General features: G+C 41.8%; 1 protein-coding gene across 4 annotated transcripts in view; it reads right to left on the bottom strand.

Annotated features, from left to right (window-relative positions):
* NBEA (neurobeachin) overlaps positions 1-25,665 on the bottom strand; it is a 2,460,099-nt gene that overhangs the window by 1,976,859 nt on the left and 457,575 nt on the right. For all 4 annotated transcript variants that reach the window (XM_029602688.1, XM_029602690.1, XM_029602689.1 and 1 more), the window contains one exon: positions 8,430-8,538. In XM_029602688.1, coding sequence (XP_029458548.1) covers positions 8,430-8,538 — 109 coding nt within the window. The remainder of the gene's footprint in view (positions 1-8,429; positions 8,539-25,665) is intronic.

Below are 25,665 nucleotides of genomic sequence, written 5' to 3'. Positions count from 1 at the left end.
AAAGTCTGAGGCCCAACTCTGCAGGGTGGCGGGTGGGTTCTGTGAGGACTACATCCTGCTGTCCTGGGATAACACCTATTACAAGGTAAGCAATTTTGCTTTATCCCAGGACAAGCAGGATGCTAGTCCTCACATATGGGTGATTAGCAAGCTAGAGGCTGAGTCATTGTCTATGCAGGTAGCAGTAATGCGTTTTTGAGGAAATGATGCAGCCGAAGATCACCGCAGGTTGGTTGTAGAAGGAGTTGGGATTAAACTGGAAACAAGTTCCTTAAGACAGATTGTCCATAGGCTGAATCTTGTCGTCCTTCCTTGTCCAAACAGTAATGAGCAGCAAAGGTGTGAAGAGAACTCCATGTTGCTGCTTTACAGATGTCAATGATTAGCACTGAACGAAAATGTGCTACTGAAGTTGACATTGCTCTTACTGAATGCGCCTTTACTTGCCCTTGGAGAGGAAGGCCTGCTTTTTCATAGCAAAACTGTATGCAATCTGCTAACCAATTGGATAGAGTATGCTTTCCAATGCTTTACCTGGCTTATTTGGATCATAAGATACAAAACGCTGATTGGATTTTCTGAGGGACGTAGTGCGATTCAGATAAAAAGATAATGCACGTTTGCAGTCCAAAGTGTGCAAAGCTCTTTCCCCCTGGTGAGAATGAGGTCTTGGAAAGAATGTGGGTAGAACTATGGATTGATTTAAGTGGAACTCTGTAACTACCTTAGGAAGGAATTTTGGGTGTGTTCGGAGAACCACTCTGTCATGGAGAAACTTTGTATAAGGTTCATACGTGACAAGTGCTTGTAACTCACTAACCCTTCTAGCTGATGTGATGGCTATAAGAAAGATAGTCTTCCATTTGCTTCTGCAGAAAAACTGTATCATATTTGTATTTTGCAAATTATGATTAGAACTGATAAGCCCTAAAGGAGCTCCTGCTTGAGTGAATTGAGAACATTTTGGCTTTAGAAATTGGCCTATAAATTTTTTACTTCACTCAATATAAAGTTTAAAAAATAATTATTTCTGTCCTCATATATCCCTCAACTGTAGGCTCCACCCTGCTTAATTATACATGCCACTGCAGTAGCACTATCACATAGAAATCTCTTCACCTTACTTTACAGCTTATTGTGTGAAACTTCTCTGTAAGGAGTGACTGATTTCAGGAGATAATGATAGATAAGATTTTCATCTGTAAGGTATGCAATTATTTCTTTGGTCTGTATCAGTATGACAATCTTATGTTCAATAGTCTACTGAGAAGCAAGGAGGTTGTTTTTTTTTTTTAATTCATTTTGTAAACAAGCTTTTTAAGCTCCAATTGTTTAATCCAATCCTTGAGATCCACAAACAGGCCAGGTTTTCAGGATATCTACAATGAATATTTATGAGATGGATGTTAGGATTGGATGGTCTGGACTGAGGGAACACCATCCAGGGAGTGCTATGAGATGACAGGTCAGGACTAGGGCCAGCCTTCCACCTAGCTAGCACCCTCCCATGCAGATTGAGCCCTTGGGATCTGGAGGCCAGAAGGGCTCAGCTGTGGCACCAGTATATCTTGGTGAATGCTGCCAAGAGCAGGCGATGATACCAGAACAGAGTGCAGGCAAGGACTGGAACTGAGGCTTGAGGGCAGGCAAGGACTGGAACTGAGGCTTGAGGGCAGGCAAAGGCAGGGCAAGACAAGGACGGGACATACAAACAAGGAACACTGAACACAGAGATCCAAAGGCTAGCTAGAGAGGAAAGGACTCGATAGGCCATAGTGCAGAGTAAGGCCTAGACAAGTCAGAGAGCAGGGCAAGAGGCGAGAAGGTATAAAGGGCATAAGGCAAGGGTCAGAAGGCTCAAGGCTACAATACAAGGCAAAGGTCAGAAGGCCCAAAGGCCACTAAGGCAAGGCAAAGAGCGAGAAGGCCAGGAGGCTGCAAAGCAAGGCAAGTAGTGAGAAGGCCCAGAGGATGCATGGCAAGGAGCGAGAAGGCCCAGAGACTGCAAGGTAAAGCAAAGATCGAGAAGACCTGGAAGCCACAAGGTAAGGCAAGGAGCCAAGGCAAAGAGCAAAGGCTGACTTGATGCGAAGGCATCGAAGCAGGGAACAGACAGGGTTATATAGGGCTGAGGCTTGAGTGTGGTTCAGACAAGGAGGAGGAGCTGGGCATGGCTGAAGTGTAGATATAAGGACTGAGTCTGATGAGCTGTGAGGAGCTGACATGGATAGCAAGGAATGGAGCTCCAAGGAGACCTCTGCTGGCAGGGAGGCGTTAGTCAGGGTACGATGAGGCTGCATTGCAGGTGAATTCATAACGATAGATCTGCATGCACTGCCTCTATTATATGCAAATCCATCTCATGAATATTCATTATGGATATCCTCGAAACCAGGCCCATTTGTGGCTCTCTAGGACCAGAATTGGCTACCCTTCCTATATCTGATGTTATGGAATCAATATAGGCAAAAGTATAGACAAGAGTTTCTTCCCTACTATAAGTTTATTGATTATTGTCATCCTAAAAAGAAATCATATCCATGATACAGGAGTTGTTAATTGGACTTTATGCCCTTTATTAAAAACATTCTTGTATCTTTCCCTGGTGCAGTTGATGTGTATTTAATTTATCTTCTTTACTATTGAAGTTATAGAAAAATGGCGTTAAGTACAATTTAATGCATGCATTCAAAAAGGCACATGCATTGGCACCAACATGATCCGCTTTGGTGATTTATTGAAATGTAAAGAACACTCTTTTACAGGCTAAGCTATTTGTGTTATACATTTTTTTTAATTGGGGTAATTTGGATTTCTCCCATGGAGATAAAAATGGTTAATTATGACATGCATGAAGCTACTCTCTTTTTCGATTCTTATTTTTTTTAAAATTTATATCTACATTCTTAATCTCATTCTTTTTTTATACATATATTGATACATTTACTCTATCTATGGTTCTGAGATGAGATTGGTTAATTATGGGAATATGAGGGGCAGGAGGGGTGGGAGAGAGGAATGAGGGGAAGTTGTAATTGTAAATGGAAGTGTAAATGTATTTGCACTAGTACGCACATCAGTAACAGCAGCAATAGTTGTAATTGTATTAGGAATGTAAGCTATATGGAAATGGATGATAAGTTAAGGCATGGGAGAGTGTGCAGCGTTCAAATGAAAATGGAATGGTTACTGCTTGTGGGTGGTAAAGTGGGGAGTTGTTTGGAAAGTGTGAACAAGATTTAAATATATGTTGCCTGATACTGTTAATTTAGCTGGAAATCAATTAAAAAAAAAAAGAAAAAAAAATATTTTTGTAAATGAAAACACAGCGGGTAATCCAGAATTCTGGAAACCATCATTTCTCTTGTCACTAAAACCATGAACTGATAGCCTTTCATTTACACTGGGGGGGCCCATTTAAAGCCTGTGACCTGAGAAATTATTTACACTTAGAAGCTGCCTTGACAGAAGAAGATCTGAGGTGATGAGAAGAGCACTGTAGTCCATGGCAGCAACCTCTAGAGGAAGCAAAGATGCAAGGGACAAGGAAGTTTACAAAAGTCATAGCTCATTTTTTAATAAGCATGGCATTGCATCACTGCAGCACGCTAGCCTCATTCAGGAAGCAGATTTATTTATTTCCAGCTTTTATATTCCATACACTTAGCATGCTGATCAGAACAGTGCATTAGGGCCCTAACATCCGTGATAATGCTGTAACGCGCTCGATAAATACTGCATCGCAAAATGCGTATGCAAAATTAAAATTTGTATTCGAGTGGGAGGAGTTTGGGCGGAGTAAATGGAAATGAGGGTTGGTTAACATGGTGTATGATAGAGAAATATACAGCAATGCAGGTTTTAATGCCAGAAATAACTACACCTTTTCTCTGTGCATTATAGCAATTTGATAAATCTAGGTCCCCGTTAGAAATATGAGAATCAAATGACAACTCATCATAATATACCACTCCCAAATTTCTAACCCTACAAGACAGTTTGACTTTCTCTCCATTAATCAATAGAAATTCAGGAGGTGTAACAGCCTCCTTTAGGGGGAAAACATCCATTCCAATTTTTTTTCCATTCAGGATCAATTTATTCCTTAGAATCCAATTCACAATGTTCTCAAGACCTTCTTGCACTAACAAGGACAAATTCCAGTCTTTCTCCATAGGCCACACTAGTTGAACATCATCCACATACATAAATACCTCAAAACTCAAAGAACAAATGAGATCATCCAAAGGTTGCAAAAAATATTAAATAAAAGTAACCCTGAGGAACACCACTATACAATTAGAAATGATCTGAGCATTCCCTATCCAATTTTACCATTGCAGACCTATTGATAAAAAAAAGATTCAATCCACTGAATCCTCCCATCCCCAAAAGTCAGCACCAAGTCAGCAGAATCGCATGACCTACCAAATCAAATGCACTAGTTAGATCCAAAAAATCAATAAAGCAAAAATACTCTTATTCCTTAATCGGAGGAGACAATCATTAACTGCCACAAGCGCCATTTTGGAAGTAAAATCCTTTCTAAATCCCAACTGACATATATCCAAACCATCTATCTCATCTAAGTACATCGATAGCTGCTTAGAAACCACTATTTCAAATACCTTAGACACGAAAGGGCTATCAGCCACTGGTTTATAGTTAGTGCAATCTTCCCAATTTAACAGGGTCATTCATCAATGCGATAACAGTAGCACATGGCATGAATGCAAATTTTTGGAAGGGGTGGGATCAGGGAGGAGACTGGGTGAGATTTATGAAAATGAGGGGCAATATCACACAGTGCGATAGCATAACGCATGCTATCGCAGAGTTTTAACACCAGAAATAACTACACTTTTTTTCTTAGCGTTAAGCTGTGCGATATGCCCGAAAGTGCCATAACGCAATTCACGATACATTTTTAGAATTGCATTTTGGCCATTTCTGGGTTTGGGAAGGGAAGAGGGGAGGATGGGAGAGAGGACACGGGAGAGGAGTGGAGTAGGGAGGGGGAGAGAGAGAGGCCCTCACAGTGTGCAACTATTTAAATCTTTGTAGGTCGAGGTGAGGTGGTGGTGGTGGTTTAGGGGACAGTTTCTCATGGAGAGTGAGACATACGAATAGCACAGTATACCTTGGTGAAGATTTGACATCATTTGGAGTGAGGAAAGTCTCACAAAGTTGAAAATGTGTACTATGTTTCTCGCCCTAGCTTGATGGTACTCGATTATAGAGTCCATCAAGCTAGGGTGAGAGAACATAGGGTGATGGGAGACATAAGATGGATAAAGAAGTGTCCACTTGTAATATCCATCCTATGACTCTCAAAATGAGCAAAGCAAACTTAAGCTGCCTGATACTCACTTCCCCTTCTCCTCCCCACAGGCGCAGCTCCATTTCACACTCAAGCTTCAAAATGACACCAGTTTGTCAGGAAGAGACAACAAAGCACAACTAAAAATATGCCTTCCAGCTATCATAGCACCCTTCCAGAAAGAAGCCAAAAAACCACAACACACCAAAATAATAAAAAAAAAATTCGGCAGCCTAAAAAGGTAAAAATGTCCCTCACACGCTCAGAAAAATCAGCCCAATTGGGCGTGAAAACCGCTCATCTGGCAACACTGGGCTCTTCCACAGATTTATCGCCCTCGATGAGCAATCACCTTTTTAATGGTATCTAAGTGACCACAACATGAAAAGTAAAAGGGAGACCATTCAAGAAATTTATTATGCAATATTTGAATGAGAAAGCCCTCACATTAGTAAACTGTATGAGTGATATCATCATAAAAATACATATATAAATATTTAAGACCCACATGTACCCATCTGAACTAGTTCTTCCTCCTTTGCTTAATATATATATATATATATATATATATATATATATATATATATATATATATATATATATATATGATCTGAATTGGCCCAACCAATAACCCTCTAATGGCAATAGGAGTATAACAAAATGTTGGTTTGCTACTCTGTAAATATTACAGGTGCCTGGCCCAAACATTTCTTTTTTTCTTTTTAATTCAAATCATATGCCAGAAAAGATAAATACTGTTGCTCTATCATTTCTTCCTCCATAAACTGGAGGCAGAGAATTCTGGCTCAATCCAGTCTATGTTCAATGGATTTAGTAGTGATATCACAAATTCAAAATTAAACAAACAAATGTTCTCTGCCTCTATCAGCTGGGTGAGGGACTAAACCAATCATTCTGGACTGGTGTAGTAGAAACAAATGGAAGAATTTGTTTGACTATATCTTTGAAGTAAGTCCCTACGTTATCTTCTTGTGGGGGAGGGGGGATAAACAGGGGTTCCAGGAGACTAGAAGAGCTTCATAGATGGAAGATCTATGCAGCTGAGTCCCTTGTCCAGGCAAGAAAAAAGAAAATCCCAATTTTGCCAGCAAGTTTTGTTTCTCTAAGTTGATGAAAAGAGCAAACATATTACACCAAAAAGGCAAAGAAAGATAGAAATCATCACACCCAAAATCCCCCTGCCCCAAGGGAATGACATTCTACATCAGACAAGCAGAGACAGACATCTCCAGGCATCAAGCAAGAAAGAGACAGTGCAAAGAAAGAGAGAGAGAGAGATACATACCACAAGATATAGAGAGAGGGGACCACACACACACACACACACAAACATCTTATCGGTTGGCTGGCTCTCTCCAGAAAAGGCTATTTGAGCTCGACTAGCTGGACCAGCTGGCCTTTGCTAGCATGGTTGGGCATCTTCTCACTTTCTCATCTCACCAGTTGCTTTCCTTCTACCCCATCCACCTCCCATCTCCTCCACCAGCAGTCCCTCCCAAATCTACCAGTTTCCCTCTTTCTCTCCTACCCCCATAAGTTCCCCCCCTCCCTACTCATTAGACCCCCAAACTCACCAATGTCCCTCTTTTCCCCCGGCCCCATCAGTTTCTCTCTTCCCTCATCCTATCTATTTTATATCTCCCCCCCCCTTCACCTTACTATTGCATCAGCCCCCTCCATCTGCTAGCCTGCACAGGCTGTAAGCTTCTCGTTAGGCACATTCAGTCACTGTTACTCTGGACCAGCAGCCTCCTCTTCAGACCCATGTGGCTACTACTGGTCCAGATCACCAACTCTTCTTCAGGCCCAAATGGCTGTCATTACTCTAGGCCACTAGTTTCTCTTCAGGCCTACAAATGCTCATGCCCTACAGTGTCATTCACAGCTCCCAGTTTGCACACCCTAAGTACTATATTGAATCTTATCGTTTGCGGGACTCTGCTATTTGGTATAATAAATTAGAAAATAAAGTAATTGCTGGCATTGGGCATGGACTAATTTCAACTAAGAATATTCTAAAACATTTTTTCATAAACTAAACCTTATTATGGTCAAATTTCAATATTATAGCTTCTACCTACTGGAGCACTGATTTGCTCAATATTTAAATTATGGATATTTATGACTATACTTGAGCTCACAAAACATCATCAATCGAATAACAATCAACCCTAGTTTCTTGATGGTCTGGCCATTTCAAGCTAACAACTTATTTTGACTCTATGTATATCTAACCAGAAATACAATCACTGAGGATTGTTTTGTTTATTTAAGAATAATTTAAAATATAATTTTATGTACTTAAATTCCAGAAAAACTGAGTACAGAAAAGTTCATTATCTATTAAATGATATATTATTCACAGTTATCTAGTTATACAATTAATGCATTTAAGCATATTAATCTATATTAGGGGTTGGCAATTCCTGGCATTTTTGCCACATGCCACACAAAAATCTCCCTCCTGCCATGCTGCTTCCTCTATAAGGACTGCATTGTAATTCTGTTGAACATTTGCAAGCTTGCTGTGCTAATCTCACAGTCAACAAGATTTGAAAAACTATAATTCATGATTTAAATCAATCTACTCAGGAAAATATTTTTCTTCCAGAAATGTTTTAGATGTCTGAATTTGGTTGAAAAAAGCCCTTCATGTTCTAGTTTTGTATCTATTTCTCTTATTTACTCCCCAAAACCTGAACTGGCAAAAACAAATTTCTTCTCACAGAAGTCGACGTACGAGATGGGCTAATCCGTAATTTGTGATCTATTTGTTTGAGTTTCTGCAGTGCCTCCCTATGAATCACAGATTTGTTAAATAAGTTTTGTAATTTGTAAATAATCTCTAGGGCTAGTTGAGTGATTCATGAACTGAGTAGCATGTTTTTCAGATGTATAGAAAGTAGGAAGGCAAGGAAAACACAAAGGAGAGAAGCTGAAATTTCAATCATTCTTACTGTAAAAGCTATTCTGGCCATTAAAAAAAAAGATCCTGTCTATTTAGCATAGAAATGTCAGTTTTAGTCAACAAAATTTTATAGCAATAGGTTATGATTTACGTGCAAAATGTAATTTACAGATTTTGTACCTCATAAAGTGTGTTGTACGTTGTTATGGTCACGGTGTTTGTATGGAGCATTAGCCTCTCTCCAAGAAGAGTAAAAAGACTATGGGTATGCATGATTTCAACCTTACGCCTGTAGTAAATTAACAGAAAAAAAACACAATAAAATACTGCGAATGCTTTAGAGAAAGAGCACAATGAGAAAATGTTTAACTATTAGCTCACAAACTGATGTAATATATTGCAATATAAAACTTACACCATATAATTACAACTTGTCATCAACTAGAAACACAAAATCAGAAAATACATATTTTGTGACGTGTGCTTTAAAGCAACAATCTAAGAAATGCAGTTAAAAATATCAAAATTACTAAAAATTCATTTTTAATGGTTTTCATGTGATTTATAAGTAAATACCTATATTGTTAAAATAGTATCTAGTATCATTTTACAGTGAAAATACAAAAATAAAGGTGAACATTTATTGAGCATTCAAGTGGATAAATACAATTAAACAACTTTATACTGTAAAAAATAAACTGGCCACTAGGAGGAGCTAAAGAACAATGACAGTTCTATCAAATATAAGTACTTTAGAGCAGGTCTCTCCAATTTTTAGTTGGCCCGCATAATTACCAAGCCCAAAACATGGACTGCAATTCAAGTTAAGTATAACAAAACATATTCTCCCCTATCTATCTTACATGCCACAAACTATGACAAGCTCTGCCTTGGGAAAAGTGAAACACAGTGAAGTACCAATATGTAGGTCCCAGTAGACCAATAGATAGAATGCTATAAATGCAATTCTTGACCAAAGTAGGAGCCCAGGTCTAAACAAAACCCTTTAAAATCTGAATTATGTAGCAGCCAATTGGAATGAGAAAAGAATCTACTCTAGCATCATATCTGAGGGCTGGGGAAAGGAGACAGGGAAAGAGTTGCAGCTATTCACACTATTAAAAAGCTGTCATACAACACATTAGAAATCTTAATCCATACTATTTAAAAAGTTGATTGTCACTTAGCAAAGAAACTACAAAAAACACACATGCATTAATGCATCATTCCTAGAAGAAACTCTAGGAATGATGTAACAGAAGGAGAGAGATTCCAGCACAATGATGGAGAAAAGGAGAGTGTTAAAAAAGGAGGATAAGAGGAGGCCAATGAGAGACAGCCTAGAGGGATGTACAGTCCACTGGGAGAAGGTGGAAGCAATATTTGAATTGTGGTATTAACTGGGGGCTATAGTTATGGCAAGCGGTCCCTTAGGAAAAGAGGAGGTGACAAGAAAAGTAAGGTCAGACTCTCCCATGTGTATTTACAGATTTTGGTACTAGTGAAAAGATAGCATCACATAGAACCACATCAAGCACATATATCATAACAATAACACTAAAATTCATAGAGTAAAAAAATAATATATTAAATGTCTTTACCATAAAATACAAGAGAAGGTATGTGAACACATTTAAAACAAATAAGGAATATGAACTAAATCAGGTAAATTTGTTTCATGGAAAACAATTACGAATGGCCGGTGCCCCAAAAAGTAATGAACATTTTTGTTTACATTCATTTTTGTTTCCCAATGGGACAAACAAACCTGCATTTTTTTATTTATTTATTTCTCAAGGCTGCTAGCAGTGCTTAGTAAAGCAAGTGTTGCTTACCTGTAACAGGTATTCTCACAGGACAGCAGGATGTTAGTCCTCACATATGGGTGATGTCAGTGGACAGAGCCCTGCTACGGAAAACTTTTCTGTCAAAGTTTCTATAAAGCTTTGACTGACGCTAGCACACTGAGTGCACTGAGCATGCTCAGCCTGCAATTATCCCTGTGACCAAAGGTGTCTCCTCTCAGTCTCGTCTTACAGCAAAAAGCACAAGCAAAATTAAAATAATAAAACATATGTAGGCTCAACTCCGCGGGATGGCGGGTGGGTTTCATGAGGACTAACATCCTGCTGTCCTGTGAGAACACCTGTTACAGGTAAGCAACACTTGCTTTCTCACAGGACAAGCAGGATGGTAGTCCTCACATATGGGCGAGTACCGAGCTGAGAATGCCCGAGAGTGTACCTAATGCACCCAGGACCTGCAAAAGGCGCAACGTCGGGGGTGGAATTTGGTAAGGAAGGCATCCTGAAACCCTTAACGGGTTGGTGGAAGGATGTTGGGTAGTTAAACCGAAAAGAAGAGGAGTAGACGGACTCGCCAAACATGGAAGCATGCCAGCCAATTTTATCTAAGCGATAATGGGCTGCGAAGGTCTGGAGAGAGCTCCAGGTCACAGCTTTACAAATATGTACAAGCAGCACCGGCCATGGTGAGTTATTGAGGCTGGTACGGCCCTAACAGAGTGTGGGTACACACGATGTTGTAGTGAAATGCCTGCCTGCTAGTAGGAAAAAAAGATACAGACCATCAATTAGGATGAATAGGTCTGTTTGCCCATTGGAACTCACAGCTTGGTTTTTGCCACAGGAGGAAAGAGTTAGGTTTAATTCCTATGGAGAGTAGTGCAGTCGAGATAGAATGCAAGTGCACTTTTACAGTCCAAGGAGTGGAAAACCTTCTCACTCTGGTGAGAGAGAGGTATTGGAAAAAAGTGGGCAGAGTATATTCTGAGTAAGGTGAGATGCTGCATCTACCTTAAGAAGGATATGAAGTTGAGTACATAAAACCACTCGGTCACGGAGGAACACAGGGTCGGGTGAGTATGTAACAAGGTGTGGAACTCACTGACCCTGTTGACAGAAGTGATGACTAGGAGGGAAAGAATTTCCCATGCCAGGCTGTTAAGTGAGAGGAATGGCAAGGCTCGAACGGGGAACGCATGAGTCTTGTAAGTACAAATATATATAGGCCCCATTCTGTAACCAGTAAAAATAGAGGCAGCTTAATCAGTGGATAACCTATGGTAAGCTGACTTGGAACGGGTTGAACCGTTAATCGGGTATCCCCACTCCCAAGTCGTACGCCAATTGGAACCGAGGCGTACCCATGTGGAGGATGTCTGGGGAGCAGAATCCGAGGGAGTAAGAGAAAAGAGTGGTGTAGAAATAAAGGGGGTAAAACCCTTTTTCTTTTCCTTTTTATACAACATGTGGTAAATCATGCCATTTTGAATGGTAAGATTTATGAGTAGAAGGTTTTTGAGACGCTACCAGTACCTGAGAACATCAGTGAGTTCATGATATGAGACTGACCTGTGAGAAGGCGAATTGGTTACTGGTGTGATAGATTGAGAAGTATGGGAAAGCATATTGGTCTAAGAATAGTCAACCCTGTCCCGGTGCAGCATAATAAGGGTGCTGGCTATGAGAGGCATAGAAATAGACACATATAAGAGGCCTTTGTTGCAGCAAAGGCGTCCATGGGAACACATTGGAGACTTGTGTAGGGAGTAGAATCTGTCCACCGTATGGTTTGATTCAGATGCAGAGGGCAAGCTTGGTTGACCTCAGCACTAGAAGATTTTCCTCGCTACACATATAATCTGAGACCATCCGAGAGGATGGAAACTTATGTGGAGATGGTCTGCTAGTGCGTTCAGTAAGCCTGTTAGATAAGTGGCCCGGGGATGCATGGAGTGAGCAAGGGCCAAGAACAGAGCTGTGCAGCTTCCTAGCAGAACAGCTAAGAGGTTGTGCGTGCTTGTGTGTTGGAAATACCACATTGTCACTATGCTGTCTCTCTGTATGCACAAAGGTTTGTTGCATAGGCAGTATTGTAAGGCATAAAGGCATAACTCATGGCTCAAAGCTCCAGGAAGTTGATGTGAAACTCTGCATGGAGCAGAATAGATGCATATTGGGGTGAGAAGATGTTAGTGCGAACTCTGCAACCCTGAGTAAATGCGAGCATGAGCAGGACCAGTCTAGGTTTTGGTTCTAGATCTGCAATATGGATCAAGGACAAAAGTGGTTGAACAGCTTAGGTCTACTGATAATTGAATTTCACTGAATCTTACTCATAGCAAATTTTGGACCTATGAGCAAGTGCATGGTGAAAAAATACCGTGGCCCAACAATGAAAGAATTGAGGGGCCGAGGTTATGTTGTATGCACGCAGAGACATACAGGAATTTGTCAGAATGTCTGCGCGGTTGTTGGACAGGAAGTTCGTTGTGAGTGTGGTATCCAGAAGTGTGCTATATAGGATTTATGGTAGTTAATAGCAATCCCAGGTAGTAGATTTATGGTGAGTCATGAAGAAGATAGAGCTCCTTGCTTTGATTGACTGTTGTTAGGTAGCTGTCCATGCAAGGAAAAGCGTGAATGATGTTTTACTTCGTAGAGAAACAGCAGTCACTGCTAGTGATTTAATGAAATACCCAAGTTGCCGAAGCTGGTGCAACAGGCAGAGCTTGGGATGGTAATATTGTTGACTCACCATGAAGCACATAGAAAGATTAGAGGACAGAGACAACCTACTTAGTGTGGTATGGAAGTATGGTGACGAGAGATACCATTTTACTTGCGCCTTCTGAAGAAAATGGATATTTCTGAGGTCCAGGATGGGCGGAGAGTAACTACTTTCTATTGAAAGAAAGAATAGTGAAATTAAAACTCCTCCCCCCTCCCCCGCGCTTTGTAGCGTCCGGGGGTACCCTGAACCTTGGTACAAAGTGGGGTGGCCGCTCTGATATCCGGCAAGTTGAGAGACCAGGAGGTGTCCAACTGGCGAGGCTGATGTAATCTGGATATCATGTAATCTCCCACGGTAGCGTGAGCGATAAAAGTCTTACCCGCATTTCTGTGTGCTATACAAGAAAACGTCGAGACCTGTTGCCAGGTCTCGAGGTGGACTTGCAATTGAGACAGTGTTTGCTGAATCTTGTGTTTAGCAGATCAGCGAATGCATCTGAATTTCGGTCCTTAATTAGGAACCAGAAATTAGAGTATTAATCAGTACAGAGTCCCATTGCTGACAACGGGAGGTTGCCCTAATGTAATCCCAAATTTATTTATTTATTTAGCGGTTTTTATATACTGCGGCATATAAGAAGATACATCACCTCGGTTTACAGTGAACAATAAATTAGCAACAGGCTTTACAGAGAACAGGCTTTGCAGACAGCAACAAAAACATTGTAACAGGCTTTACATACAAAAATGAATTCAGGAGTACGTAATATAAATCGTCTATGAACTATCAAACCAAAGGGTAATATAACTCAATGAGGGAGATGAGGAGATAAACAGGTAGTTAATTGTTATAATGCTTATTCTTTTCTTTAACATCAATTTAAAGCTCATAAACAGGGAGCGGGCGGGAGGGTAGGGGTGCGGGTATTTGGGGGCGAAAGAGGTTAATGGGCTGAGGAGGAGGGAGCTAGGGGGAAGGAGATCATAAAACTGCATTTCAGATTAAGAGGTGATCATTGAGTGAACGCTTGTTCAAACAACCACGTTTTGAGACTTTGTTTGAATTTCTGATGGCAGGGTTCGAGACGCAGGTCGGTGGGCATTTTGTTCCAGTTGTGAATTCCAGCTATGGATAAAGCGCGGTTCTCTTGTGGCCACGAGTTTGATGTGTTTAATCGGCGCAGAGGCAAGTTTAGCTTGGTGAATATTTCTTATTGGTCTCTTAGAGGTATGGAAAACAAAATGCTCAGAGAACCATTGCATTTCTTGGTTATGGACAGATTTATGAATAAGGGAGAGAACTTTAAAAATAATTCTAGATGCTACAGGGAGCCAATGCAGGAACATGAGAGCTGGTGTGATGTGTTCATGGTGGCGAGTGTTGGTGAGTAAACGTGCTGCGGCATTCTGTAGCATTTGTAATGGTTGAATTGAGTTTTTAGGAAGCCCTAGAAGTAATGCGTTACAGTAGTCGAGTTTCGGTAGTATTATAGCTTGCAATACTGTCCGGAAGTCTTGTGGGTGTAGAAGTGGTTTAATTCTTTTTATAGTGTGTAGCTTGAAGAAACCTTTTTTGATTGTGTCCGAGATGAATTTCTTTAGGGAAAAATGGTTGTCAATTATAACGCCAAGACTGCGGACTTGCTGCAGTTGGGGTGGGTTTGTAATTGATGGGTGGGTGGTGTTAACAGATGTGTTATTGTGTGGAGAGATAACGAGGAGTTCTGTCTTGGAGGTGTTAATTGCTAGGAAGTTTTCTGTGAGTAGATTTTTTATTTCAGCCAGGGCTGATTCCCAAGTTTTCAGGGCATTAGAGAGGGAGTTGTTGATGGGGATGAGAATCTGGACATCATCAGCGTATATGAAATGACTGAGATTCAATTTTGCGAGAAGTCGACATAGAGGAGATAGGTAAATGTTGAACAGCGTCAAAGAAAGCGAAGAACCTTGGGGTACACCTTGTAAAAGGTTTCTGGGTTTCGATATTTGGCGTCCCATCTTGACACTGTATGTCCTGTCTTTCAGGAAAGATTGGATCCAGTGTATAGCAGTGCCAGTGATGCCAATTTGTGAGAGGAGGGCAAGCAGGGTATTGTGGTTGACAGTGTCAAATGCGGAAGAGATATCTAGTAGAGCAAGTACGTAAGACTGACCAGAATCTAGGGTTTTTAAGTATAGAGTCTGATAGGGATAGTAACAGCGTTTCCGTGCTATGGTTCTTACGGAAACCATATTGTGATGGGAAGAGTAATCGATTATCGTCTAGATAGTCTGTGAGTTGTTTGTTGATGACTTTTTCAATGATTTTTGACAAAAATGGAAGATTTGATACTGGGCGATAATTGGCAGGCTCAGAAGGATCCAGGTCCGATTTTTTGAGAGTGGGCTTTATTATTGCATGCTTGAGTTGTGTAGGAAAAACACCAGACATTATGGATTTGTTGATGATGTTGGAGATGGGAAGGGCAATCCTTGTCGGAATGGAAAGGAGTGTTTTAGTAGGCATGACATCAAAGGGGTGTAAAGCAGGTTTGATATTTTTTAGAATTGCTTCAATTTCTGATGGGGTCGTGGTTTCGAAGTTAGCGAGAGAGGGTGAAGAGATCATGGTGCTTGTGGGTATTAGTGATACTGGTGGAGAAGGTGAGGTAAAGCGCGCCATGTATTAGAAACCTTGTCATGGAAGTAGGAAGCTAGTTTCTCACATTTATTTTTATCCTCATCTTCTGGTTTGATATTTGATGGTGGGGTAATTATGTTAGCCACATATTGGAATAAGGCATGCGGGTTGAACTGATACTGATGAATTTTTGCTGTGTAGAAGTTTTTCTTAGCTTCTTCTGTTGTTCTACTATACTTATGGAGTAGAGCTTTGAATTTTTGTAGATGAGTTGGATCTTGGTTTCTACGCCATCTCTTTTCCAGTTTACGGAGTTCGCGTTTCATATTTCTAAGATCTGTGGTGTACCATGTTTTTTTATCTTTCTTATCCACACTGATCTCTTTCGTTAGTAGTGGACAGAGTCGATTTGTAATGCAGCTGGTGAGTTGATGCCAAGAGAGACAGGCAGAATTGGCATCAGAGAGATCTAATTTATGGAGATCTTCTGTGAGTGCCTCAATGATATCTTCAGTTTGGCATTTTTTTCTGAATTCTATGGTTCTTTTCTTTGGGAGTGTGGCTTGTGGGTTACGGTTAAGGGTGCAGCGAGTGTCTACTCGGAAGTGGTCTGACCATGGTATGGGGGTGCATTGGGTGTGGTCCGAGTGTATGAGAGAGTTCGTGAAAATAACGTCCAGGGTATGGCCTGCCTTGTGGGTCGGGCCTGTGACAATTTGTTTAAATCCGATGGCATTAAGGGTAGCGAGTGGGGCATCACAAGCAGGTGTGAGGGGGGAATGGTCAAAATGGAGGTTTAGATCTCCTAGGATGAGAGCCGGAATTCTGATGTCAATGTGTTTTGTAATGTATTCAGCAAGGAGAGAAGGGTTTTTTTCCAAAATGCCAGGGGGGGGGGGGGGGGGCATAAGTTAAGCAAATTTGAAGGTCTTTAGATTTAAAGAGACCAATTTCTATCTTAGGAGGAGGTGTGGTGGGTTGAAGGGAGAGGTTGAGGTTCTTTTTTGCCGCGAGGAGCAGTCCCCTTCCTTTCTTTTTAGGTCTTGGAATGGAGAACATATCATATAAATCTGTAGGTAGTTGATTTATTATGGAGATGTCAGTGCTCTTGATCCAGGTCTCAGTGATTGCGCATATGTCAGGGGACTCATCGGTGAGAATATCTCCTAGTAGTGTGGCCTTTTTTAGAAGAGATTGTGTATTCAGGAGCATGATGGAGAATGTCATTAATCCTATGATTTGAATGATGGGGGACGTCATAATTGGAATGAGGGATTTGTAGTATGAGTTCATAGATTTTGTTCTCATAATATTGGAGGTGAAGTTCGAGTATTTAAGAATTGGAATGTGGGAGTGGATCATGATGAATAGGTTAGGTCTAGTCAAAGTCGAAGACTGTAGAGTGTGAATTTACTTGGGGATGAATAGGTGGGGTATGTCTGAGCTTAATTAAGAGGTTGTTCGGAATCTAAGTGCTGGGAGGTTGTTGTCTGAGGTTGCTTGAATGCTGCGTGCTGGGCGGTTGTTGTCTGAGGTTGCTTGAAAGCTGAGTGGTTGCTTGAATGCTGCGTGCTGGGCAGTTGTTGTCTGAGGTTGCTTGAAAGCTGAGTGGTTGCTTGAATGCTACGTGCTGGGCGGTTATTGTCTGAGGTTGCTTGAGAGTTGAGAGCTGAGCGGTTGTTGTCTGAGGTTGCTTGAATGCTGCGTGCTGGGCGGTTGTTGTCTGAGGTTGCTTGAAAGCTGAGTGGTTGCTTGAATGCTGCGTGCTGGGCGGTTATTGTCTGAGGTTGCTTGAGAGTTGAGAGCTGAGCGGTTGTTGTCTGAGGTTGCTTGAATGCTGCGTGCTGGGCGGTTGTTGTCTGAGGTTGCTTGAGTGTTGAGAGCTGGGTGGTTGTTGTCTGAGGTTGCTTGAAAGCTGGGAGTTGGGCGACGATCTATAATCAAGCAAGCCTCTGACAAGGTGCGCACAAAGGGGCTGGCCCCTTTGTTGCGCTCCTTCGTGCGCACGACGCCTGGACGGTGATTGCCCTTTAAAGGGATTAGAAGAGCCGTCGTGACGTCAGGGGCTTCTGGGGCGGGTTTGCCGGGAAGCACGGTTCAATAATTTTAGTAGAATAAACGCTTCTTGCCTGATTTAGAAGCGGAGGCCTCGTGGGTGCCTGGGTTCGGATCCACCTCCCCTGGCCCCGATGGGCCCGCGCCGATCGCACAGGGAGGGCCGACCCGACCCGAGAGGCTTGTGGCGTGGTCGAGGCCGGGGCAAAGAGAGCGAGCTCAGAGCGTTGAGTGCCCTTTAAAGGGCTTAGAAGAGCCGGTCGTGACGTCAGGGGCTTCCGGGGCGGGTTTGCCGGGAAGCGCGGTTCAATAATTTTAGTAGAATAAACGCTTCTTGCGTTTATTCTACTAAAATTTGGAAGAGAGGTTCCGCCCCGGAACCTCTCTAGCAAATGATTGGTAGAGAGGTTCTCTTGGTATTGTGTCCGACATAGCTGGCAATAGCAATATGTGACACTAATACGGTTCTTGGAAGACCAGATGACCTAGAACCTTTCGAACCATATGGCCCGATTTAGAGAACAGGTCTCAATGGGATTGTCGCTGAAGCGGGATTAGAGTAGAGTACTTACCAACCGTCGTGGATCGCAGAAGGACGAGCCGGCAAAGGTTGATGGCTCCGTGGATTTCAGGAGTCATCGAGGGATAGCCTGAAGTACGGAAACGACTGACTCAACTCTGTAACCTGGTATGGTAGCGCAGGTACAGAGGAGACAGGCTGAGCATGTCTGGCGCTACCAAAGTAATTTGTGGAGGGTCATAACCCTGCACTGGTGTTGGTGGGGAATGCCTTGGGTACAGGACAGCCATTATGACTCATGAACCTGGCCCTCTTTGCAGCGGCTCGATGTATCGTGACGCCAGTGCAGAATTCCTCGGAACTCAGTCCAGTTATTCTGGAGCACCAAGGTCTACCAGCACTGTGTGGAACAGTGGCGGTGGCAATAGCAATGTTGCTCGGCCTGGGCATTCTCCAGCACTGAGTAGGATAACACCAATGTGCTAGATGGCGTCGGTGGTGGACGGTCACCGTGCCGGTGACAATGAGTGCCACGGTGCTCGGCCCAGTCCTTCCCCAGCGCCCAGGTGGATGCCCTTGCTGTCTTGGATGGTGAATGATGATGGACTGACAGCATGCTTGCATTGCTCCTGGCACTATGTAGTGTCATAGGCTAATACGGGGCTTTAGTAAAGAACCCAAAGCATGGAGCACTGTGTTTAGGTGTGGGCATTGCGAGTAGGTGCTATGTCAGTATTGACGGTATCAATGGCGGCATGGAGCGACCTCGAGGGTATCGTCAAAAATATATATGAAAAAATGTCGATGGCCCAAGCAGAGCAATGATAACAATGATGGAGGCACCGACTGCATCGGTATAGGTTTCGATGGAAACGATGTGGCATCGAAGGATCGAATAGACATCGATGGCATCGGGAAATTGATATTGGCATCGATGGAATCGATGGCCACATTGATAGGAATGACGAGGACACCGATGGAAACGACGTGGGCGTCAACGGCATCGATGGATGGAGATGGGGGCAGACGGCATCGGTGGCGTGGCCACGGGCATCGATGGCATGGCCACGTGCATCGATGGCCTTGATGGCACCGACCTGGGCATCGATATGGCATCGATGGAACCAACCTGGGCATCGATGGCACCGATGACACCAAGGTGTGCATCGATGGCATCCGCCCGGGCATCGATAACACCGATGGAAAAATCAGCGCCATGGATGAAAACATTGATGGCACTGAAAGAATTGATGCGGGAATCGATGGTATCGACGGACCGCGGGGGGAGGGGTGTCAATGGTGTTGAAAAAGGTAGGACGGCCTGGTAGGGGGTACCAACGGTAGCAATGGGGGCATTGACTGCACGAAGGTACCGAGGTATGAATTCGACAGAGGCCCTGGAGGCAATGGTAACCATTGAGATCCCTATCCCACTAGCACTAATAAACAGGCAAAGGGTCATAGGAAGACACTCGCAGGCTATGTGGGGCTAACTGTGAAAACATAGGGCAAGGGAAGGCCGCAATTCAGTTGGTAGGCCGGGGAAACCGTAGTGAGGTGACAAGAACCAACCGAAAAACAGGGCATAGTACTCACCGAGCATCAATTAAAAGTACATGAAGGGAGACCCGCAAAGGGAAAAAGCGTTTGTGAAGTAAAAGTTTAAGTGTTTCCGTGAAGAAAATTTGTGAGAATTTCTCACAGAGCTCCTAACCACTATGCTTACTGCGGAGCGGAAAAAAGAAGACTGAGGGGAGACACCTGTGGTCACAGGGATACTTGCAGGCTGAGCATGCTCAGTGCATTCAGTGTTCCAGCGTCAGTCAAAGCTTTATAGAAACTTTGACAGAAAGGTTTTCTGTAACAGGGCTCCGTCCACTGACATCACCCATATGTGAGGACTACCATCCTGCTTGTCCTGTGAGAATCAGGGATATCAGATTTGACCACAGAATGACCAGAACAGGAAGCAGGCGCAATCAAAGATAAGCACTTTTTTTTAACCAGCCTACCCTAGCTTGAATTTGCATGGATTAATAGCAACTTTCTCTTTTTTTTATATTGAAAATTACATCAGAGAGGCAAAACCATTTTGAACTCTTTTGCCTCTTTTGGATGGGAAGAGAAAAGGTGGTTGGATTCTGAGCTCAGAGCTGAAGAAAATTTGAAAAAAAAAGAGACTGAGTAAAGGCTGGAACTAGAAGTGAAAAGTGAGGTGGGCTGTAGATCTGCAGTTATCTTTTGTCAGATGAATACATACGTTGTTACTCTGCATCAAAACATTTTTTGCAGTGATAGAACACACACACACACACACACACAGTGTAACTACTTAGTGTACTCCTCAGGGGAAGAAGCAGTGGGAAACAAATGATGCTACAGTTCTATGACTACCCCAGCCCAATGAAGACATTGGCAGAGGCAGTCAGTCATACGACTATAGTATTGTTATTCCCCACTGCTACTTCCCCTGAGGAGTGCACAGTGACCATGGGAGCAGAGTTATAATGATGGCAAGTTTCTAACTATATTTAAAAAACTGACAAGAAAGGGGGCTGGAAATGGCCACAAATGGTCCAAGGGCAGTAGTGTACCTATCCCTGATATAGATGCTCAGATAAATAAGATGGCTGGAACATGTACTGGGGGAGGTTGAAGTCTTCTACATATCTTTCCAAGCTGCCTTGGAGGTCAACTTCAGAAATCACTTCAACCCACTCGGGCCTGGGCTTCTGCCACCCTGCACTCTAGTACCTGGACAGGTACTAGGGAGGTAGCAGTACTTCTGCATACTTCTTCCAACTGACTTGGTGGAATCTAGTGAACATCCCATCCCACTTGGGCTTCTACTAGCTAGCCAGAAGGTGAGAGCCAGTGGGAGCACTGAGAGGGCAAGATCTGCTGGTGGCTGAAAGGAATCAGTAAGTTCTGCTTGGGAAATTTTTTTAAAGGTATTGGGGAGAAGTAAAATATTGGGGTATATTATTTAGAGTGTTTGTTTTTTTTAAATAGTCAGTAAAGCAGCTAATAATCAGAAGTTAGTGAGTTTCTATTAAAAAAAAAGGTAGCCAGAAGCTAGAAATAAGCTAAGAGCAGGGTATGCCTAAGTAAAAAGGTTGAAAAGTTCAGTTACTCAGCTTGGAAATGTGTTAAGGTACTGTGATTTGCTTTGATTAGGTACTAACATTTGTTAATCAGGACAGCAGTGAGTCACTCAGGACAACTAACTGTACTGTAAATCTCCAAAGGGATTGTTTTGTACTAATTCACCTGAGTTAAAAGATTCCAATTTATCTCTATCAATTAAAAAGGAGAATGAAAATACAAACAAAAGCACACTTTGAAATGTTTGTATGCTAATACCAGAAGTCTAAGAAGTAAGAAGGGAAAATTAGAATGTATAGCAGTGAATAACGACAGACTTAATTGGCATCTCAGAGACATGGTGGAAGGAGGATAACCAATGGGACAGTGCTATACTGGAGTACAGATTATATCGCAATGACAGAGAGGAGCATCTGGGAGGCGGGGTGGTGCTTTATGTCCGGGATGGCATAGAGTCCAACAGGATAAAGATCCTGCATGAGACTAAATGCACAATTGGATCTTTATGGGTAGAAATCCCTTGTGTGTTGGGGAAAAGTATAGCGACAGGAGTATTCTACCGTCCACCTGGCCAAAATGGTCAGATGTTGAAATGCTAAGAGAAATCAGGGAAGCTAACCAAATTGGTAGTGCAGTAATAATGGGAGATTTCAATTACCCCAATACTGACTGGGTAAATGTAGCATCAGGACATGCTAGAGAGATAAAGTTCCTGGATGGAATAAATGATAGCTTTATGGAGCAATTGGTTCAGGAACCGACGAGAGAGGGAGCAATTTTAAATCTAATTCTCAGTGGAGCACAGGATTTGGTGAGAGGTAACGGTGGTGGGGCCGCTTGGCAATAGTGATCATAACATGATCAAATTTGAATTGACTGGAAGAGGAACAGTATGCAAATCCACGGCTCTCGTGCTAAACTTTCAAAAAGGAAACTTTGATAAAATGAAAAAATTGTTAGAAAAAACTGAAAGGAGCAGCTATAAAAGTTAAAAGTGTGCAAGAGGCGTGGTCATTGTTAAAAAATACCATTCTGGGAGGAGTTGGAGAGACTAACCTCTTGAGAGAGAGGAGGCACAAAGGACTGCAAAGGGAACCCTGTTGAAATTCAGGGAGCCCTGGGAGCGCAGAGAACATCTCACCTCGTGCCGACCCCCGCTGACGTCATCCAGCAGCGTCGGGACTCCCTACAAAACCGGAAGAGCTGCGGCGTTTTTCGGAGGAGTTGGAGAGACTAACCTCTTGAGAGAGAGGAGGCACGAAGGACTGCAAAGGGAACCCTGTTGAAATTCAGGGAGCCCTGGGAGCGCAGAGAACATCTCACCTTGTGCCGACCCCCGCTGACGTCATCTAGCGGCAATGGGACTCCCTACAAAACCGGAAAAGCTGCAGCGCGCAGCCGCCGGCGCGCAGCTGAAGCCGCGTGCCAAAGGGGCACGCCCCTTCTGAAGTTTTTACTTGTCTATCTTAATATCCTTTATGGGTAAGAAGAGAAAGACAAAGTTCGTTACTTCATCTCCAGGAGTCATACCAGCTAGAGGCCCGATGGACTCCCATGTGGTAAGGAGAATGGGACAGTTTGAGAGACATTCTATTCCGGAAATTTCCTTTTCATCAGGGTCACCAGAGAGTCCTGCCATATTACAGACACCCCTGAAGCTCAGTGAGACTCCAGACTCTGACCAACAGAGATTGGTATTTGGGACTGGAGCCTCAGTGAATATGGATATTAATAGGCCAATGGAGAATGCTGGTATGCAGGACAGTCAGGAAGTGTTGATACCTCAGGAAGAGATACCTGGGGGAAATACTGATATTGAAGTATTAGAACCACAAAATATTACTTTAAGTGATATTTGGAAAGTATTAATGGAAGTTAAGAAAACCTTAGATAACTCCACTAAGCAATTTAAAGATGATATAGTTGTGATTAATAACAAGATAGAACAGCAGGTAATTAGACTGAATATGAATGAAGAAAATATTGGGGTTATTAATACTCAGATAACATCCTTACAAGGAGCTAACAATGTGTTTGTTAAAGATAGTTTGATTATTCATCGACAGTTAGAATTGTTAGAGAATGAAAATAGAGCAAGAAATCTAAGGTTCTTGACTTTTCCAATGTCTAGACTGCTATCAGCATTTGAATTGTTGAAAAAATATTTGAATGAAATTTTGTCAATTACAAATATTGATGAAAGAAGTATCTCAAGGTTATATTATATTCCTAAATCAAAAATTCAAACTCAAGAGGGGGTAGAAGAATTAGACACTATGCAACAGGAATCCCCAAATTTAACTTCATTCCTTGAGGCATCGATTGATGATATCCCATGAAGAGCCACACTGGTAGTATCTCTGTGTAGAGAACAGGATAAGAGTTTAATTTTGCAAAAATTCTTTAGAAATAAAGATTTTCTTTTTTGTGGACGCAAAGTCCAAGTATTTCCTGATGTCACACGGAGTACCCAGTTACGGCGAAAACAATTCCTGTTATTAAAATCTAGGGTTCTAGTGCTGGGAGCATCCTTTTATTTGAAATTCCCGTGCAAATGCCTAATTGTCTTTCAAAAAAACAAATTTATATTTCTAGATCCTACCCATTTTGAGGTATTTTTGACGGATAAAGAGCAGGGTTGAGTAACTGTAAAAATAAAATATAAAAGTCTCATTTAGTATATTCATATACATTTTTCCTATAATATAATTTGTTTATAAATTTCCTGGATTATCCTTCCATTATTGGGGACTTTTTCTCTGAAGTACTGAATATGTTGTAGTTTTATTTTTTCCTTATATTTTTCTGTACTGAAGTGAATTTCTTGATTTTTTGCAAATGTTATAAATTTGTTTTAAAATCTGAATAAAATTATAAATTAAAAAAAAAATACCATTCTAGAAGCACAGTCCAGATGTATTCCACACAATAAGAAAGGTGGAAAGAAGGCAAAACAATTACCGGCATGGTTAAAAGAGGAGGTGAAAGAAGTTTTATGGAGCAATTGGTTCAGGAACCAATGAGAGAGGGAGCAATTTTAGATATAATTTTAGGTGGAACACAGGATTTGGTGAGAGAGGTAACGGTGGTGGGGCTGCTTGACAATAGGGATCATAATATGATGAAATCTGAATGACAGGAAGGGGGATAGCAAGTAAATCCACAGCTCTAGCGCTAAACTTTCAAAAAGAAAACTTTGATAAAATGAGAAATATTGTTAGAAACAAATGGAAAGGAGCAGCTACAAAGGTAAAATGTATGCAAGAGGCATGGACATTGTTAAGAAATACCATACTAGAAGTGCAGTCCACATGTATTCCACACATTAAGAGAGGTGGAAGGTAGTCAAAACGATTACCGGCATGATTAAAAGGTGACATGAAAGACACTATTTTAGCCGAAAGATCTTCATTCAAAAATTGGAAGATGGATCCAACAGAAGAAAATAGGAGAAAGCATAAGCGCTGGAAAGATAAATGTAAGACATTGATAAGTCAGGCTAAGAGAGAATTTGTAAAGAAGTTGGCCATAGAGTTAAAAACTCACAGTAAAAACTTTTTTTAAATACATCCGAAGCAAAAAGCCTGCGAGGGAGTCAGTTGGACTGTTAGATGATCGAGGGGTTACAGGGGAACTTAGAAAAGATAAGGCCATTGCAGAAAGATTAAACAATTTCTTTGCTTCTGTGTTTACTGAAGAGGATGTTGGGGAGATACCCGTTCCAGAGAAGGTTTTCATGGGTAATGATTCAGATGAACTTAACCAAATCACAGTGAATCTAGAAGATGTGGCAGGTCTGATTGACAAACTGAAGAGTAATAAATCACCTGGACCAGATGGTATACACCCCAGGGTTCTGAAGGAACTAAAAAATGAAATTTCAGATCTATTTGTTAAAAATTGTAACCTATCATTAAAATCATCCACTGTACCTGTAGATATGAGGGTGGCTAATATAACCCCAATATTTAAAAAGAGCTCCAGGACCGAGCTGGGAAACTAGAAACCAGTTCAAAATCACAGAACATATAGAAAGACAAGGTTTAATGGAACAAAATCAGCATGGCTTTACCCAAGGCAAGTCTTCACATGTAGATATAGGTGAACTGGTGGATGTAGTGTATTTGGATTTTCAGAAGGCATTTGACAAAGGTCCTCATGAGAGGCTTCTAAGAAAATTAAAAAGTCATGGGATAGGTGGCAATGTCCTTTTGTGGATTACAAACTGGTTAAAAGATAGGAAACAGAGTAGGATAAAATAGACAATTTTCTCAATGGAAAAGGGTATACAGTGGAGTGTCTCAAGGATCTGTATTGGGACCCATGCTTTTCAATATTTATTTATTTTAAATTATTTGTATAATGCTTATTCAACGAGACTTAGATCTAAGCTGGAAATAAATACGACGAATGAGGTAATCGGATTTGCACATGATACAAAATTAGTAGTTAAATCCCAAGCAGATTGTGATAAATTGCAGGAGGTCCTTGTGAGACTGGAAAATTGGGCATGCAAATGGCAGATGAAATTTTATGTGGATAAGTGCAAGGTGATGCATACAGGGAAAAATAACTCATGCT

Source organism: Rhinatrema bivittatum, chromosome 5 (genome assembly GCF_901001135.1).
Source record: "Rhinatrema bivittatum chromosome 5, aRhiBiv1.1, whole genome shotgun sequence".
Classification (NCBI taxonomy): Eukaryota; Metazoa; Chordata; class Amphibia; order Gymnophiona; family Rhinatrematidae; genus Rhinatrema; species Rhinatrema bivittatum.
Note: the sequence above shows the minus strand (reverse complement) of the source record. Positions and strands in the feature narration are given on the sequence as shown.